The following is a 21,202-nucleotide window of genomic DNA, read 5'->3' on the forward strand; positions in this document are numbered from 1 at the left end:
AGATTACTGGATTAGACTTTCAGATGATTGTTGAAGTTGCAAAAATGCTCTTTATAGTAGTCCGGAGTTTGGTATCGTTCCCTATCTATCCTATTACATGGAATTAACATTATTAATAGTGAAACGTGGCTGTATTTTATAGAGGTGATCAAAGATAACCTTTCCTAGATTGAAACAATAAATAAAATATAAATAAATAAATATCATTGGACAACTCACACACGGTCATCTGATTACAAACTAAGCAGAGCTTGTACTGTAACCAGATAACTGATAAACATACTATACTTCTAAATACATACTCAGAACAGATACTCGTGCTTATTGCACAAAGATTAGTCCCAAGTGTGATTGGAAGCCACCACTTGGCCACTATGGGTGACCGCATAGTGGTATTTGAACTGAGCGTCATCGTGAAAAAAGACAGTCCTGGTTGTTGTCAATGAAGATAACAGTCGTTAAGCCACGTCAAAGGCTAGGCTTGAACAACTTTGACACTAGGTTGACCACTAACCATACGATAGAAAGAGCGGCTTGTAGCTATATTCAGAGAGAATCTAACGTTTATAGTGTAGATAAGTGTAGATAAGTGTGTTATAAACACAAGGACATTCTTATCAAGGTTGTTGACCTTTACATGTGTTAACTGTTATTATGAGTCAGTGTTACGTGGAAATAATCACTTTATTTTGTTTGAGGATAAATATTAAGAAAACGACGGTAATAGATGATATCTTGATCACTACATAGTAAAAAGCAAAATCGCTTCCCGCGTCTGTCTCTATGTATGTATGTCTGTTTTGTATTGTATGTTTTGATTCAGTAAGATGAAATTTACTGAATATAGAATTAAAGAATTTGTTTGTTTGAATGCGCTAATCTCAGGAACTACTGGGTCGAATTGAAAATTAATTTGTGTTGAATCGTCTATTTATTGACATCACAAAATGTTGTAAACAATTATTTGTGCGATCCACAAATAATTGTACTTTGTGTCCGTTGTTTGTGTGTTTGTAAAACCTTGCGACACAAGAGCAATTCTTAGTGCGGGAGTTGTCTTTCTAAGTAAAAAAAATAAAATATTAAAAATAAGGACGAAATAAATAAATAAGGAGGCAGTAGGCACCTATACAACAAACGTTATTTTTAGTCAATTATGTCCGATATTGAAGCAGTAAGCAAGTAGATGGATGATACGAAACTCTTCGCGCGTGATTACGACTCGCACTTGGCCGGTTTTTTTTTAAAGGTTATAAATCAACTGGACTCAAGGCCTAACCTCTCCCTCATTACGTGAGGAGACCCTTGCCCAGCAGTGGGAAGGTAATGGGATAAAATTATTTTATTATTTTTTATAAAACATTGCTTTAGGCTTCCTAGTTACATTATTGTTTAAACACGTCACTACAGTTTATTTTATTATAAATAGTTCTCGGTGAAGGTCGTGGAAACCTCACATGTATTGCTTGTAAACGGATTACGTTAAGAAGCTATTAGCTAACCTAAAGGCTTCATGCAATGCGGAATTTGGTAATACGTAATAGAATTTTTCTAGACTAATTGATATGATAGCCTAGTGGTGTAAGTTGGTACCTCGAACGCAAGTGGTTGCCGGTTCGAACTTGAGGCAACACACCATTCCCATGTAATAAGCTTATTGCTATACACGTTACCAAATTCCCGGCTATAATTAAAAATATTTTTATGGTGGATTAGAAAAGACTATACCACTTTGCGGGAATCAGGAATTGAACCTCGTAATCAACAGTCGTATACTCTACCGACCACGGCACAGCCAGTCTTAAAATATCAGTCATGGTCATATTTTCGTAATGTTTTTATATCTCAGTTAGATAATTACATGCAGTGACTGTCTATCGGACCTCCACAACACAGTTACCTGGGTTATAACACGATACTAAGTAAGACTGGTTGTCAGACTTTCAAGCTTCTGACTACTGTTAACGACTGTCAAAGATCTCCGAAAATTGCAACCGAGACTCACAATTTAACGTGCCTTCCGAAACACGGAGGAACTCGATATGTATAAGCTGGTCACCCATCTGCAGAACAACCTCGGCAAGCGTAGCTTAACCTCAGAGATTGGTCCGCGCGGCTTTTGTTAACTAAGCCACGAGTTCCTAATATTGTCATGGTCATAATTTCGTAATGTTTTTTTATGTCAATTAGATAATTAAGTAGTACAGTTTATATACAGTCACGCGATATAACACGTGCGCTGTTTAGTAATAATATAATATTTTGACAACGTTGTTACCGACCGGAAAATATATTATGTGCTCGTGGCTTTGTATGCCTGCCTATACATTTATTAAGTATACCTCTAGGGCGCGGTCGGTACTTTAAGCGACCGCTGTACATAATGTCTTGGGTTCTATTCCCAGTCGATTTATAATAGCTTTTGCCCGCGATTTTTTTCAATAGAAGCTCAGCGTTCGATAATGTATCTGGTATAAGGCATTAGGCTCGCCCCCTATTACATGGGACTAACGATGTAAATAGAGTAACATGAGTGTTTTTCCTCTGCCTATAATTGCACCTATAACAGGCGTGATGTTATGTGAGTGTAACGTAGTTCGTTTGTCTGTTTTAAATGTGGAATATGTGTTTGTTGTGGCAAAACGGCTATACCAATTTAGATATGAGAAAGTGATGATATAATCTAACTCAGATTTTATCTCTCATCTATGGCTACAATGATTTTTCAAAAAAAAAAATAAGTAGCAAAATGCCAACTTAGTAGAACCACGAAACAGGGACTTTGCATTCCTTCAAGAGCTGTGTTAAACAACTGTCAGACATGTCATTCATCACGATGTTTTCCTTCACCGTTATAACAAGTGTGCATTATTTATAATACACACATCACTTGAAAATATCATTGATTAGTTATCCCTAGATAATTTGCGTGGGAAATTATGCTCTCTTTTCATAGATATTTAATAAAACTACTTCCGTACTTAGAATAGAAAACTATTATGAAGAAATGATTTATAAAATAAGAATTATGATCTCATAACAATACTATTATGTGGATTTTTGAATGGGATTTGAAATACTCTATTCATAGATACACACATAAGCATTGGTTAAGATGGTCGCCACCTCACTACCATTGTGTTGGGAGGTCGTGGGTTCAATTCCCAAACGCGACAATAATTTGTGCGATGCACAAATATTTGTTTCATGTCTGGTTGTACTTTGTGTCTGTTGTTTGTATGTTTGTAAAAGTCCCCGCGACACAAGAGCAATTCTAAGTGCGGGAGTTGTCTTTTAAAAGAAATAAAAAAGGAAGAAAACACATTTAATGATGGTATTTTCCTATACGGGTAGGTGGAGATCAAAAAACGTGACTTAATAATATAATACGCAAATATGACCAAAAAATTTACATTTTCGTTTCAAAAACAGTAGTCTACTAATGCTTAATTACCACTTTAATGCTTTTCCTTCATAAAACCACGTCACGTACTAAAAACGTGTATTACGTACATAGCGCAATAAACCACCAATCTAGGACCCGACCTCGAGAGTGTTGCTTAACTTACATCATACGATCCGTAGACAATTACCACACGATTTTTTCAAAACCTTAAAATGTTGCTTTTGGATGGGGTCTAAGATTTTTTTTCCCAAAAATAGCCTTAATGTTGCGCTCACCGGTTGGTAAATAATCTCTAGGTTAAGCAAACCATGGCGCGGTCGTCCTATTGATGGGTGACCGAGTGGTATTTGTCTCTCCGAGGCACAGTCGACAACCTCTTTCCTCACTCTGGACAATTCACAAAGCAACTCTTAACAAATTAAGGAGTAAATCTTGGATGGACCATGGATCTTCTAGGATGCGGGTATCCCAAACCAGAAGACTCCAAGCTACAAAAATCCAGGAGTGGTCGAAGTGACAGCCATTAACCGGCACCCCCACCCCTAAAATAAGGTAAGAAGGAGTAAATCTTTGGCCCGATTAGGGATTCAAACCCGAGACCTTTGCGAGACAGTCCATATAATATGCACTAGCTGACCCGCGCAACTTCGCTTGCGTCACATAACAGAGAATGGGTCATGATTTTCCCCGTTTTTGTAACATTTTTTACTGGTACTCTGCTCCTATTGGTCGTAGCGTGATGAAATATATCCTATAGCCTTCCTCGATAAATAGGCTATCGAACACTGAAAGAATTTTTCAAATCGAACCAGCAGTTCCTGAGATTAGCGCGTTCAAACAAACAAACAAACAAACAAACAAACTCTTCAGCTTTATAATATTAGTATATATATATTCAAGCACTTGATCTTGAAGGTCTGTTATATAAGAGACCTTGGGCATAGATATCAGTGTCTCGAGTATCTATTATCTAATAAAACTACGTATTATGTACTATATATATTATATACCTAGTCTATGTACAATACACGTGTCAGCCACACACATATACGGTTCGGCAATATTTATCAAACAACAAAACTGACCTTTTTAGGAGGGAAGCTCATAGCCAGTTGCGCTCATCGGTCGGTAAACGATCTGTGGGTTAAGCAACCGTTGGCGCGGTCATTCTATAGATGGGTGACCGCATGGTGGTATTAGAACTGAGCGTCTCTGTGCTTCAGAGGGCATGTAAAAAGTCGGTCCCGGTTGTTGTCAATTAAGATAACAGTTGTTAAGCCATGTCATAGGCTTTTCGAGGAGTGGAACTGTGTGTTAGAGGATAAAAGTCACCTTTAATTTTTCTTATATGCGAGCAAAGCCGCACGGGCCACTAGTATAATATATTCCGTAACTTGTACATTATCAAATAAAAATCTATGTGTGTACGCATCGTCCTAAAACGGCTGAACAGGTTTTGATATAACTTTCACTTTTGAAAGGACCGGCTGTTTGGAGTCTTTTAATATTGGACGTGTAGTTTTTTTTACAAATAAACTAAGCTATTGTATTTTATACTAGGTTCTACCCGCGTCTTTGTTTCCGTGAAAAGATTTTCCGGAGTAAATGGTATCCTATGTGTTTGTACAGGTTATAAACTATCTATGTACCTACACCAAATTACCTGCGTCTGGACGTCGTGGGTTCGATTTCCACATGGAACAATTATTTATGCGATCCACAAATAGTTGTTTCGGGTCTCATTGTACTTTGTGTCAGTTGTTTGTATGTTTGTAAAAGTCCCCGCGACACAAGAGCAATTCTTAGTGCGTGAGTTGTCTTTCAAAGATATGAGATATAGATAAGAATAATAATATTAGACTCTCAGAGATAAGCTTTTCAAGTAGTCAAGTTTAATACCGCCAATGACTTTTCCAAGTGATGTGTGTATTATAAATAACGATCACTTGTTATAACGGTGAAGGAAAACATCGTGATGAATGACATGTCTGACAGTTGTTTAACACAGCTCTTGAAGGAATACAAACCTGCCTTTGGACGTGGTAGACTTCTAGCCAGCCGCATTACGTATCTATTTTTAAAACCATACTACGTGTGTCTTTTATGGTAATTAGGCTAATTGTAGCCATTTAGAGAGACACCTAGTTCCATAATTGGATGAGGACATCAGTTGCTCATTGTCATATTAGCGTTTTTCTTGCAAAGACATTTATTTACGAGTATAGTATCCTACTTATATTGTAAATGCGAAAGTTTGTGCGAATGTATGTATGTATGGATGTTTGTTACTCTTTCACGTAAATGCTACTGAATCGATTACGATGAAATTTTGTATATTGGTAGCTGAAGACCCAGAATAACATATAGGCTACTTTTTATCCCGGAGTTCCCGAACCCTCGGGCTTTGCGTGTCAATCGCAGATACTAGGTCGGGAAAAAAGTCTTTTCGCATTATAGTATGTATGAACTTGTAATAACATTTCTTTGGCTTCAAGAATCACAAATGAGTACACGGTTCATTAGGTTTCTTTCAGTGAGCTCGTGAGGTACACAAATATCGAGCTTTTTTGTGTAGAGAAAAGATTTTATTACAAGTTCATACATACTATAATGCGAAAAGACTTTTTCCCCGACCTAATATTATACTACCGACCTCGCCACAGCCAATCCTTGATATGTACTTATTCAATGACGCAGGCCCTTATTGCTATACAAATAAATAATCTATAGGTACTACTTTGACCTCAAAAAAAAACTGGTTTAATTAATAATAAATAAATATCATTGGACAACTCACGCACGGTCATTTGATTACAAACAGAGCAGAGCTTGTACTATGGTAACCAAATAAATGATAAACATACTTATACAGGGTGTCCCAAAACTCAACGATAATCCGAGACAGGATGAAAGGCCAAGTCATACCGGTTCTAGGAAAAATTAAAAAAAAAATCCATGTCACTTAGTTCAGCAATAATAGACACTTTTCGAAAAAGTTGAAATTCCACACCCTTGATCGCATTTTCAAGTCCTGTGATCACCAATGTCACAATTTCGCTGTGTTTTTTTAAATTTCGTGATCTTCATTAAATATGCTATTAATCGTAAAACAAATTAATGCACAAAACATTGTTAATTTCATAAAAAAAGTAAAGTTTTAGTGAGTAATGGTTCACAAAAATATCGTTAGTTAACTTTGACGCTTCATATTGAAAAAAAATGTACTACACTACCCTTGGCAAGTTATTTCAAAAGTTGGCGCATTTAATCAAGATTTCAAAATGGTGCAAGACTTGCCACTTTTCTTGCCATTAAAAATGTTATTTTTATTTGAACGACGAGTATCCTCGAAAATGGATCGGACGCAGTGGTACAATTGTATGGCGTCCTCGTTCCCCCGATCTAAATCCAGTAGATATTTTTTACTGGGAATGCATAAAATAAAAAGTCTATTCAAAATCAATAGAAAATCTATCAGAACTTCGCCAGAAAATTGACACAGCGTCAGAAGAAATAAATGCAAGGAATTTTGCTTGACTGGTGCAAAGGTCTTTTGTAAGGCGTTGCAGAGCCTGTATTCGTGCCAGAGGAAAGCAATTATTTTTAGTAAAGAGGTAATTGAGTCAGTCCATAACCAATATTGAATGTAATAAACATAATAGGTAATAATAATAAAAAAAAAGAATGAACGAACCATCGTTCTTATTTAATTATTCTCCTTAAACTAAAGTAATTCCGAATTGTTTTCCTCTGGCACGAATACAGGCTCTGCAACGCCTTACAAAAGACCTTTGCACCAGTCAAGCAAAATTCCTTGCATTTATTTCCTCTGACGCTGTGTAAATTTTCTGGCGAAGTTCTGATAGATTTTCTATTGATTTCGAATAGACTTTTTCTTTTATGCATTCCCAGTAAAAAATATCTACTGGATTTAGATCGGGGGAACGAGGACGCCATACAATTGTACCACTGCGTCCGATCCATTTTCGAGGATACTCGTCGTTCAAATAAAAATAACATTTTTAATGGCAAGAAAAGTGGCACGTGTTGCACCATTTTGAAATCTTGATTAAATGCGCCAACTTTTGAAATAACTTGCCAAGGGTAGTGTAGTACATTTTTTTTTCAATATGAAGCGTCAAAGTTAACTAACGATATTTTTGTGAACCATTACTCACTAAAACTTTACTTTTTTTATGAAATTAACAATGTTTTGTGCATTAATTTGTTTTACGATTAATAGCATATTTAATGAAGATCACGAAATTCAAAAAAACACAGCGAAATTGTGACATTGGTGATCACAGGACTTGAAAATGCGATCAAGGGTGTGGAATTTCAACTTTTTCGAAAAGTGTCTATTATTGCTGAACTAAGTGACATGGATTTTTTTTTTAATTTTTCCTAGAACCAGTATGACTTGGCCTTTCATCCTGTCTCGGATTATCGTTGAGTTTTGGGACACCCTGTATACTTGTAAATACATACTTATATAGATACATTAACAAGCTCAGAACAGATACTCGTGCTCATCACACAAATATTAGTCCCGGGTGTGATTGGAACCACACGCGGCGCTACGGTTATTGCGGAGAGGTGACCACGTTAACCACTGCGACAAACGTGCAGTTCATTTTAAAGTTAATTAGCTGATCAATGAAGGATTAGAAGGCCTAAGGAAGTGCTCAATGTTATTTCGACAGGCTTATAAATACATAAATAATTCATTTAGGTTAAATATTGACACTTATGGTACTCTCCGTGCCGCAGTGGTTAAGGAAGTCGCTACGCAAGAACGTGAATCGAAAGTCCGTGGGTTCGAGTCCCACTTTTTTTAAACCCATTACTGTCTTACAGGGCAAGGTTCTCCTCCCAAACGGGGGGAGGGGTTAAGCCTTGAGTCCCGTTTCCCACACGGGACTATTATTTGTGCGATTCACAAATAGTTGTTTCGGGTCTGGTTGTACTTTGTATCCGTTGTTTGTATGTGTTTAAAAGTCCCCGTGACACAAAAGCAATTCTTGGAGTTGTCTTTAAAGATAATATTATACATACACCTTCGGCTATGACAAGCATGATCTTACGTATGTATGTATGTATGTATACATATACTATGATATAACCTAACCATGTGTTACAGTTCATTGACCTTTGGCATTGAGTTAAATGGCAGATCGCCAGACATCATTGAGTCAGACTAATTTATTTATAACACATTTTTCTTACGAAAAGGGCCGCTTTTGAGTGGAATTTTGAGGTTAAGACCACGTTGGTAAGGTGTGGAATTGGATGGGTCACCGTTTCAAATTATCATTTCACATATTGTGCGGCGTTGTATATACGACTACCGCGTACGAGGTCTCGGGTTGAATCCTGGTTCGGGCCTAAAAGTAATTTCAGAGATTTTCTGTTAAGTTTTTTTCAGAGATTGCCCGGAGTCAGGAAGTTGTGGTCGTAGACCTCCGTGCCTCGGAGAGCACGTGTCGCCGTCGGTCCTGCGCCTGACCTCTCACTGGTCGTTTCGGTTATCCGTCCCACCGGGCTATGAGAGTGAAGGAATAGAGAGTGTACCTGTGTATTGTGCACACACGCGCGACACGGTCGGTGGGTCGGCATTTTTGTCAATTTCATCATAGTTTTAATTTTGCTCAAATCTCCGACAAGATTCCTTAAAATATAAGATTCGCTCACATATAGTCGCCGACTAATGTCAGCGGGTTGGCGACTTTGATAAAATTGTCAATTTCGTCATAGTTTTTGTCCTCACACAACGTATTGTTTTGTCATTCAAAACAAGTGACTTTTTCGTAAGCGTAGTGACATTGAAAATAAGACTTGATAGTTAGGTTACATTATTACACGTAAAGAGAATTTAAATTGCACATTTTGTGAAGAAAATGTATGCAATTTATATTTTTTCGTAAGTGTACTAATCTCTTCCAAAATGTAAGGTGCTACTCGTAACCGGCGGTCCTGTATGACAACATGTATGTATGTGAATGAAGCAAGGGAAGTTTGTAAGGATCGTACCAATTGACGTTCTTTAGTCTCTGCTTAGAAAAAAAATGTATGAATTGAAAAAGTTTTATTTACAGGTATGTAAAATCGAGTAATACGTGCCAAATATCTTTGTCAAATATCGGAGAGATGAAATATAAATACAGTAGTGGTATACGCGGGGTGCGTGTGAGGGAACGGAAGCACGTCGTTGTTACGTCTCCGTCACACGCACTCCGCGTATACCACTACTGTATTTATGTATCGTCTTCTGCAAAACTGCTTTCATATTTCAGTTAAATAAATAAATATTTTTGAGGCAGCTAACACACGGTCATCTGATTCCAAACTAAGCAGAGCTTGTACTGTAACCAAATAACTGATAAACATACTTAAATACTTGTAAATACATACTCATATAGATAAGTACATTAACAACCAGGCTTAGAACAGATACTCGTGCTCATCACACAAATATTAGTCCTGGGTGTGATTGGAACCACACGCGGCGCTACGGTTATTGTGGCGAGGTGACCACGTTAACCACTGTGACAACCATAAATGACGCATACTATCACACACACACTGTACAGTACTTGTTTTTGTTTGTCACATGGTTGGTCAACCTAGTATCAAAGTTGTTCAAGCCGCCCGAGAGGCCTTTGACATGGCTTAGCGACTATTATCTTAGTAGACAACAGCCGGGACCGACCTTTTTACGTGCCCTCCGAAGCACGGAGACGCCCAGCTCAAATACCACTATGCGGTCACCCATCTATGGAATGACCGCGCCAAGGGTTGCTTAACCCACAGATCGTTTACCGACCGGTGAGCGCAACTGGCTATGAGCGCCTCCGTACAGTACCAAATTACTAAGACTATAAGTAATGTAAGCTAAATATATTATATTCTAATTTTATTTTGGTCACGGGTGAAACGTGCTACTATTTTTAATTCATCTTTTTTTATATACACGTGCTATTACACTGATAGATAGAATATAGATAGTATATATACTTTTATCTTCTAGTTAGATACCTAACCGGCGGTCCTGTATGACAACATGTATGTATGTGAATGAAGCAAGGGAAGTTTGTAAGGATCGTACCAAGTGACGTTCTCTGATCTCTGCCTGCCCCTATGGGAAGAAGGCGTCATTTTAAGTACATATGTATGTATACAGAAGAAGTGTAATGAAATAATAAGCAATTCCTAATCGTTATAGGGTAGTTGACTATCAGTCAAATCAGCTACTCTTTATGAAATGTCAAAAACACATTTTAGTATAGAAATACGTCACAGTTTCCTATTCTCGTTGGTATCAAATGAGTGCCTAATAAAATGTTTCAGTCTGTATTAATTACAATTTCAATATTATTTTGACTGTCTCCGTGGCGCAGTGGTTTAGGTCGCCGCTAGGCGCTACCATTGCTTCAGAAGGTCGTCGGTTCGATTCCCAAAAGGAATTGTGCGATCCACAAATAATTGTTTCGGGTCTGGTTGTACTTTGTGTCTGTTGTTTGTATGTTAGTAAAAGTCACCGCGACACAAGAGCAATTCTTAGTGCGGGAGATGTCTTTTCTTGAAAAAATAAGAAAAAAAAATTACATAACCTGAGCATTTTCTATGAACCTTTTACGAGTACGAGTTTAATAATTTTTCGTTAACCCAGTCAACTACCTAATTGTTTTAAGACGAAAAATTCGCAGCTAAAACGGGTTGACGGGAAGGAACACTTTGTCCCACTTACTAAGACTTCATTATACGGGTCAACGAACTGTTATTTAAACCAGGCCGACCGATAACTGAAATCCTTAATCATTTTGGAATTACGATCAGTATCTCTGCCAATCCCTCCTAATCATTTTTTTAAAGACCACTCCCACACTATGAATTGCGGTTGTGTCGCAGGGACTTTTACAAACACTACTTTATCGACAACAACCGCGACCGACCACTATGCGGTCACCCATCTATGGATAGTCCGCGTCTTAGGTTGCTTAACCCACAGATCGTTTACCGACCGGTGAGCGCAACTGGCTATGAGCTCCTCACCTGTTTAGAGATAAACAAGCAGCTCTATCTATACTTGGCTACTTTTTCAAAATGTTTTTGGTTGGATCATTTTGAGTTCCGTACCCAAAGGGTAAAACCCTATCACTAACCTTCGCTGTCTGTCTGTCTGTATGTTTTCAGGCTGTTCTCATAAACCGTGATAGCTAGAAAGCTGACATTTTCAAAAATGATGTATTTCCGTTGCCGCTATCACAACATTTTTTTTTTTTTTTATCTAGCCTGTTTCTGTGTCCCACTGCTGAGCAATTTCCTCTCCCCTAGACTTCCAGACCCCTCGGTCGCTTGCTGCTTCCGGCCAATCTTCCAGGAACGCGTCTATGTCGTCCCGCCATCTCCGTTTGGGCCTTCCCCGTTGCCGCCGACCATCTTGTGGCACCCACTTCGTGGCTATATTAGCCCATCTCTCAGGGTGCATCCGGTGAAACACAAATAAATACAAAAAATTCGTCCGACTCGCATTTGGCCGGTTTTTTATAAGTAATCTCTGCCCATCCCATACAAATATTGGCGTGATATTTACCCATAAAAAAAAAAATGATAGCCGAGTGGTTTAAGTTGACACCTCCCACGCAAGTGGTCGCAGGTTCGAACCCGAGGCAACACACCAATGACTTTTCGAAGTTATGTGTGTATTAGAAATAATTATCACATGCTCCAACGGTGAAGGAAAACATCGTGAGGAAACCTTGCACGCCTAAAAATATGTTTAAAACATTATTGAGGGCATGCAAAGTCCCCAACCCGCACTAGGCCAGCGTGGTGGACTCAAGGCCTAACCCCTCCCTCATTACGGGAGGAGACCCTTGCCCAGCAGTGGGACATTAATGGGTTAAATTTATTATTTATTATTTATTTACCCATAGGTTATCGCTGTACATTAAATGACCTATATGATAGTGAATTATTTTTAGATAACAATTAATAAATCATTATTGTTTTATCTTGTACACGAGACTTCCGAACACGTTTATTTAAATTACCTCATAGTGTACCAATAATCTACTGGCAGTAAGCTTGGCTACTGTAGTTTATTTTCTAGGTAGATACATAATGCACGCTTGTTATATATCCGAAGTAAGCAGAGGTGTCTGAAATGTACCCATACTTCGCCACTCGTAGCCAGTTGCGCTCACCGGTCGGTTAACGATCTGTGGGTTAAGCAAGACCTTGGCGCTGTCATTCCATAGATGGGTGACCGCATAGTGGTATTTGAACTGGGCGTCTCCGTGCTTCGGAGGGCACGTAAAAAGTCGGTCCCGGTTGTTATCAATTAAGATAACAGTCGTTAAGCCACGGCAAACGCCTTTCGGGCGGCTTGAACTACTTTGACACTAGGTTGACCACTAACCATACGATTAGTAGTAGTAGTAAAGTAAGTCCCATGTAATGGGGTAATCGAAGCCAAGACCTGCTAATCATCAGCAGTCGGTTAATGTCGTCCTGGCCGATCTCGACAACGGCGGCCAGTTTCATTGAAACCAGCCAACGGTGTAGGACTTTGTTTATAGTGTCCAAGTGTGTGCACAATACACAGGTACACTCTCTGTTCCACCACTCTCATAGCCCGGTGGGACGGATAACCGACACGACCAGTGAGAGGTCAGGCGCAGGACCGACGGCTTTACGTGCTCTCCGAGGCACGGTATAGCCTGGTGACAGACAGACAGCGAAGTCTTATTATTAGAGTTCCGTTTTTACCCATTGGGTACGGATCCCTAAGGTTACAGGTAGAGCTGCAAGTATGAGTTAATTTGTTTACAATTATAACACCTATTTCTAAAATAATTATAAGGTCTTTAACTAAACAAGGCCATGTACAGTATGTCAAGGTTTATTTCGATTTGTTTATAAAATTGCCCTATTATAAACACATATACTTAATATTGCATAAGAGATTTAACTAGTCCGACAGCTAAACACCAGATTGATGAGTTTGAGAGGCTCCCGCAGCCAATTGCGCTCTCCTGTCGGTAAACGATCTGTGGGTTAAGCAACCCTTGGCGCGGTCATTCTATAGATGGGTGACCGCATGGTGGTATTTGAGCTGGGCGTCTCCGTGCTTCGGAGGGCACGTAAAAAGTTGGTCCCGGTTGTTGTTTACTTAGATAACAGTCGTTAAGCTATGTCAAAGGCCTCTCGGGCGGCTTGAACAACTTTGATACTAGGTTGACCACTCACCATACGACAAACAAACAATAGGTGTAATATAGTCACCCATCCACAGACCAACCTCGGCAAGCGTAGCTTAACTTTAGAGATCGATCCGAGCGGTGTTTATAACTTAGCCACGAGATAATGTACATATGTAATTTCTCAAATACTGGAAAACCCCTAATTCTGGACAAACGCCAAATATTTTTGGCATCCATATTGTCTTAAATATGTTTTTTTGTTTGTAGTTTATTGTCAAACGGACGACCTTTGCAAGGGCTTTTAAATAACTCGACTCATAGAAAAATTACGACTTACCTAAATTGTGTTTTAAAATATGCCAAAGCATTTCGTGTCTTTATAAGTAGGTAACTTTAGACTTTTATAGGTCTAAAAATACGTATCTTTTTCTCCAGATTATTGACTATTATGATCCTAAATTTTTGCTATAATGGCTTAGTGCTTAGGAAGAAAGAAAGTGACAAAATAGTTAAAATTAATATACTTTCGCGGTTACGTGTTTTGTACACTCTCAAGCCTGTCTTATTTTAAAGCTTGAACGGCGGTACTGATTCAGATGAAATTCAGTAAGGTGATACATATCGGAGAAGTATTAACTACTAGCTGACAACTTCGCTTGCGTCACATAAGAGAGAATGGGTCAAAATTTTCCCCGTTTTTGTAACATTTTTCACATCGGACCAGTAGTTCCCGAGATTAGCGCGTTCAAACAAACAAACAAACAAACTCTTCAGCTTTATAATATTAGTATAGAAGTATAGATTTAGAAAAGCCACGTTACTAATCGTACTAATATTAAAAATGCGAAAGTTTGTAACTTTGTATGGATGTGTGTTTGTGACTCCTTTACGCAAAAACCGGTGAACAAATTTAAATAAAATACAGTACTAGAAGCTACGAAAGTCTGTAACGGTGGATGTAACTATGTTTGTTACTCTTTCACGTAAAAACTACTGGACAGATTTAAATAAAATATAGTACACATATAGTTTATAACCTGTATTAACATATACGATACTTTTTACCCCGGGAAATCTTTTCACACGGACAAAAGCTTGTATTTAACTAAATCAGTAATTACTTACACTAAAGTGATCAAGTACGGGTGAAGTTTGACGTTTCCGGAGCCATCTTGTGCGATCGTGACGTCAGAGGCGGCCATCTTGTTCACTCCACTTAACCACGGCACGCTGTAACAATGAAACAAAATATAATTATAATAAGAATTTACGTAGAAATAATTATCACATGCCCCAACGGTGAAGGAAAACATCGTGAGGAAACCTTGCATGCCTAAAATTTGTTTAATACATTTATTGAGGGCATGCAAAGTCCCCAACCCGCACTTGGCCAGCGTAGTGAACTCAAGGCCTAACCCCTCCCTCATTACGGGAGGCGACCCTTGCCCAGCAGTGGGACAGTAACAGGTTAAATTTATTTATTTTTTTATTAAAAATTTACCTCATATAAGACTAGCTGACCCGGCAAACTTTGTTTTGCCATATAAATTTAAAAAAATTGTTATGGGTGGACAACCCTTATCACTTAGGGGTATGAAAAATAGATGTTGGCCGATTCTCAGACCTACTGACCTACCTATTATGAGAATCGGTCAAGCCGTTTCGGAGTAGTACGGGAACGAACATTGTGATACAAAAATTTTATTTCTCGTGCCACAAAGTGGTCACCTCGCCGCAATAACCGTAGCGCCGCGTGTGGTTCCAATCACACCCGGGACTAATATTTGTGTGAGCTATATATAAGCATGTATTAAGTATGTATTTAGAAGTATATAAATATAAATTTAACCCATTAATGTCCCAACTGCTGGGCAAGGGTCTCCTCCCGTAATGAGGTGGGGGTTGGGGACTTTGCATGCTCTCAATAAATGTTTTAAACAAATTTTAGGCAAGCAAGGTTTCCTCGTGATGTTTTCCTTTACCGTTGGAGCATGTGATAATTATTTCTAATACACACATAACTTCGAAAAGTCATTGGTGTGTTGCCTCGGGTTGGAACCTGCGACCGCTTGCGTGGGAGGTGTCAACTTATACCACTCGGCTATCACTGTTCTTATATTATTTAGAAGTATATGCTATGTTTATCAGTTATCTGGTTGCAGTACAAGTTCTGCTTAGTTTGCAATCAAATGACGGTGTGAGTTGTCCAATGATATCATTTTTATTACATTTTATAAAAGGATAGCTGACCCGCGCAACTTCGCTTGCGTCACATAAGAGAGAATGGGTCAAAATTTTCCCCGTTTTTGTAACATTTTTCACTGTAACTCTGCTCCTATTAGTCGTAGCGTGATGATATATAGCCTATAGCCTTCCTCAATAAATGGACTATACAACACTGAAACAATTTTTCAAATCGGACCAGTAGTTCCGGAGATTAGCGCGTTGAAACAAACAAACAAAAAATCAAACAAAACTCTTCAGCTTTATAATATTAGTATAGATACATATAAAAATCAGATCTTCTTCCCATATTGGTAGGCAAAGACCATAGAACATCACTTGGTACGATCCTTACAAACTACCTTTAAGGTTGATCACTAACCATACGATAAGAAGATGACTATTATAAAACATCCCTATAAGTAAAGACTTGATCAAGCATCATTAACCTGTTAACCTGTGAGTGACATAGATACAGTATAAACGTCCAGTGTTGCACAAAGACCTTATACAGAGGTCGTTGACACGATTTGATTCAATTACACTGTTTGTATCAAATAGGGAGTTTAGTTATGTGTCATGTGTTGGGGAATGCAAAAATATATTACATACAAATATATACATACTAACAGAGATACAAACGTACAAACAAACATTCATACAAACATACATACAAACATAGATACGTACATTTATACAACTATACATAAAATCAGTCAATCAATACAGCTTGAAAGTCTGACAACCAGTCTTACCGAGTTATAACCCAGGTAACTGTGTTGTGGAGGTCAGATAGATAGTCGCTCCATGTAAAATACTGGTTTTCAGCTGCATCCGGTGAGACTGGAAGCCGACTCCAACATAGTTGGAAGAAAGGCTGGAGTGTTGAATGGCAAGTTAAAAACTATTTCTTTTAAAAATACTCTTTTGTGTCGCGGGGACTTTTACAAACATGCAAACAACGGACACAAAGTACAACCAGACCAAAAACAACTATTTGTGGATCGCACAAATAATTGTTCCGTGTGGGAATCAAGCCCTTTAACACACTGAAGGTAGCATGGCGACTTTAAGAGCCCTGCCTCACTAGGACGCCATGGCGGTGTCGCTGGCTACGTATCCAAGCAGATAGTATTTAAATGTCACGTTGTTATATCCCAGATAACTGTGTTGTGGAGGTCAGATAGATAGTCGCTCCATGTAAAATACTGGTTTTCAGCTGCATCCGGTGAGACTGGAAGCCGACTCCAACATAGTTGGAAGAAAGGCTAGAGTATTGAAGAGCAAGTTAAAAACTATTTATTTTAAAAAGGCCCCGCACTTAGAATTGCTCTTGTGTCGCATTGATTTTACAAACACACAAACAACGGACACAAAGTACAACCAGACCTGAAACAACTATTTGTGGATCGCACAAATATTTGTTTCGTGTGGAAATCGAGCCCTTTTCACTCTTGAAATTTAGGTGATATACATTTCAATATTAACTGCTTGGATACGTAACCAGCGACGTCGCCATGGCGTCCTAGTGAGGCAGGGCACTAACCACTGCGCCATGGAAGTCAAGTTACGATTCCGTGATTTATCAAATTGTGTACATGTTCTGTCTCTATCTATCTATCAATAAAGATAGTTTACATGGAACGGGGAAGTTTGGTTTCATCGTCCATTGTTTGGTTCTAAGTAGGTTGGTTCAAAGATCATGAGTGTTGCTCCGTAGTTTACGTTATATAGGACAACTAGATATATGGTTACTTGGGATAACACGTGTATATTATATAATCTTTATATATATAATTCTTCTGTAAGTGTGTATGTCACTGAACTTCTCTTAAATGACTGGACCGATTTTGATGAAATTTTTTGTGTGTGTTCAAGGGTATCTGAGAATGGTTTAGATCCGAGGGTCCGCTAGTATATCTATATACTAGGTGAAACGTGCAACTTCGCTTGCGTCACATAAGAGAGAATGGGTCAAAATTTTCCCCGTTTTTGTAAAATTTTCTACTGGTACTTTGCTCCTATTGGTCCTCCGTGATGATCCCCATGGAGGTAGAATTGACCAAAATCCTTTATTGGTGGATGTCTACGTCATAACATCTACCTGCATGCCAAATTTCAGCTCGATCCGTCCAGTGGTTTGGGCTGTGCGATGATAGATCAGTCAGTCACGTTTGAGGATCAATAGTACCTACTTTGATCGGCCCGGGAATAGAACCCAAAACCTCATGATCAGTCGGATATACTACCAACTGCGTCATAGAGGTACATTATAGCTGTAAGCGATTTAACCTTCTCGTGAGCTATGAAAGGAAAAAACCTAGCATGAAATAATGATACCATTATGAAATAACTTAGTGATTATTGTATGTCTGCAACAAAATAATATCTTTAAGGGAAGGTTCATATTTGACGGAAAATACGTCGCGTAACGCCAGAACAGACAAATGTATGCCGTCAAAAACATCCTGTAACAAACCTCAAGTCTCGCAGCTCAGTCTCTCTGCCGTAAAAAGTTGTGTTGTTGCGAAATTCAGGCTTCTTGTTTTATCCACAACGAAGTTATAGGGGGTCGAAAATAGCCTGAATTGCTTCGAGAAAAGAATGGTACATACGGCCGTGCCGCTTTTTTTGCTCGACTTGCGGGGCCACTGTCGTGCCCCCAGATAGAAAAACACTTATCGTATGGTTAGTGGTCAACCTAATGTCAAAGTGGTTCAAGCCCGCCTTTGGCGTGGCTTAACGACTGTTATCTTAATTGACAACAACCGGGACTTACGGGACCAACTTAACCGACACATACAAACAACGGACACAAAGTACAACCAGACACGAAACAACTATTTGTGGATCGCACAAATATCTGTACCGCGTGGGAATCAAACCCACGATATTTCGAGGTACTAGTAGTGGCGTGGCGATCATTTTAACCACTGCGCCAAAGAAGCCGTCATGTGTGTTTTATATACTGAGTCATGCTAGAATTTATTATGTATTACATATCATAATATATAAAATAACTTAGTCATTCATTGTTTTGTTATAAACTGAGCTATTTTAAAACACAACGAAAGGATATTATTATAGAAACATGAAATTACATAAGGTTTAGTTAGGTGAAGCAAATTGCGCTCACTGGTCGGTAAACGATCTGAGAGTTAAGCAATCTTAAGCGCGGTCATTGTATAGATGGGTGACCGCATAGTAGTATTTAAACATGGCGAATCCGTCCTTCGAAGGGCGTGTAAAATGCCCAGGTTATTCCATGGATGGGTGATCGTTTCAAAATTCTGTAATGTTAATTTAGGCATAAGTAAGTAAGGATTTTGGATGGGTGACCGCATAGTGATATTTGAACTGAGCGTCTCCGTGTTTCGGTAGGCAAGTAAAAAGTCGGTCCCGGTTGTTGTCAATTAAGATAACAGTCGTTAAGCCAAAGGCTGGAACACATTTTGACACTAGGTTGACCACTAACCATACGATAAATATGGGCTAGGTGTGGTAGTCTACCACGCTGTCAAAGTGAGACTGTATTCCTTCAAGATCTATGTTATACCTACAACTTTCAGACATGTCATTCATCACGATGTTTTCCTTCACCGTTATAACAAAATTTGATTAAGTGAGGATTTAGTATGACTTGAATTTAATTATCGTTATCATTTACCAGTAATAGTCATCACTAAAGCGTAAACAGTGTCCTTAGTTCGATTCCCGAATCGAACAAAGTGATTCATCTTTTGCGAAATTCCCAGTAATTAACTTTTATGCTAAGAAAATGTTTTTTGTTGAAAAATATTCGTTCTGTCTACACTTAAATATAATAATAGGCGTAATGTTATAGTTAATAGTGTGACTTAAAATCATTAACATAATATTTTGACAATATTTGAGTCAAAAAATAAATATGGATAAAAATCGTGACTTTCTTATTAGCATTCTCTTGCCAATAGATGGCAATAAACGCGCGAAATAAATTAAACATTAAAATTTCTTTTATTTAAATAAAGAACCTGCAATAAGTAAGAATTTAAATATAACAAAAAAAATATGCAAATATATCTTCATTGTAATAATTCAATCCATTTATTAGAGACCTAATTTTCGATTCAAAATTCTGTAATGTAATTTAGGCGTAAATTTCCTTATTTACTGAGTCATAAGGTCCAATTTACCAAATATGGGCAGTAATTGATGAAAGTTATTGTACCAAACAATGATACTTTTGAATGTAAACAAATATGGTCGATAAGTTAGGTCATATTAAACACTTTTAACAAAAGATTAACTAATATTACCTTGATAAAATGCGTAATTCGCACCAATCCGTTCAGCCATATTCAAAACTCAACATCAAATATCTCAAATGTTACATTTCACCACAAAAACATATTAAATTCACTCACAAACAATAAAATACGAACATAAAAAAATGGCGCAAAAAATGTTTTGACAGTCAAAGTAGAGACAAAAAAGTTTTTTTTTTAATTCGTCGATAAACAGAGCACGCGCATTCGCGCCGCGGCTTCCCGCGTTACTAAGATCCCCATTGTAATTTATCCAACCTACCAATTTAAATAAACCTCAATAACGTAATTACTAACTCTTATTTCGTTGCATTATAGTTCAAAATCGTGTAACAAAAGTATCACAGCCATATTGTGTTTGAACACTATCTGACGTTTCCTAAACAAACTTACATTTGCGGTTGAAGAATAAGAATTTTCTTTAGTAAAGTACTGGCGTTACAGTTTTTTGGCGGCAAATATAAGTTGGTGAAGATCGAAGTAGTAGTTCATTGTTGACAATATTTGATAATAGACATATTTTTCCTTGCGGTTCCGCTCGCCTTAATTTTTTTATTTACAACGCTAGATGGGCGATTGATTCATATGTCCGTTGGCGATTTAAAAGGCATAATGACGTAGAAGATTATATTTCTTGAACTGAACTAGTCTGAAACCGGTCGCATGACATGTTTTTTTATGGAGATCTGCGCGTAGATATCTTATAGGCATCGCGTGTTTGTAGAAACTAGAAAAACTGCTTTTAATAAAGGTTACCAGTGTTATATGGTATTACAAATAATTTTATAACCAATATTTTTTAAGATGTATGGATGTGAATGAAGCAAGGGAAGTTTGTAAGTATCGTACCAAGTGGCGTCTCTGCCTACCCTTATTTGTGAATACTATCACGACTGTAATATAATTGTGCCGGCAGAGTATTTCTTATTCTTAAAAATTACGTAGTTTCAGAAAAATTCCTATTTGTATGACAAATAAATATAAAAGTCACGTCCACTCACCCCATTTTGCAATAGGGAATTTACCCTGAAAAAAACCCAATAAATTCTGAAATAAACATC

At 38.0% G+C, this 21,202-nt stretch overlaps 1 protein-coding gene across 2 annotated transcripts in view; it reads right to left on the reverse strand.

Annotated features, from left to right (window-relative positions):
- LOC142985254 (uncharacterized) overlaps nt 1-20,362 on the reverse strand; it is a 28,830-nt gene extending 8,468 nt beyond the window's left edge. For both annotated transcript variants that reach the window (XM_076133309.1, XM_076133308.1), the window contains exons 1-2: nt 20,133-20,362; nt 14,737-14,841 (exon numbers count right to left, since the gene is read on the reverse strand). In XM_076133309.1, the coding sequence (XP_075989424.1) occupies nt 14,737-14,813 (77 nt within the window). In that variant the 5' untranslated portion in view covers nt 14,814-14,841; nt 20,133-20,362. The remainder of the gene's footprint in view (nt 1-14,736; nt 14,842-20,132) is intronic.
- Between the last annotated feature and the right edge of the window lie 840 nt (nt 20,363-21,202).

Source organism: Anticarsia gemmatalis, chromosome 29 (genome assembly GCF_050436995.1).
Source record: "Anticarsia gemmatalis isolate Benzon Research Colony breed Stoneville strain chromosome 29, ilAntGemm2 primary, whole genome shotgun sequence".
In the NCBI taxonomy this organism is placed as follows: Eukaryota; Metazoa; Arthropoda; class Insecta; order Lepidoptera; family Erebidae; genus Anticarsia; species Anticarsia gemmatalis.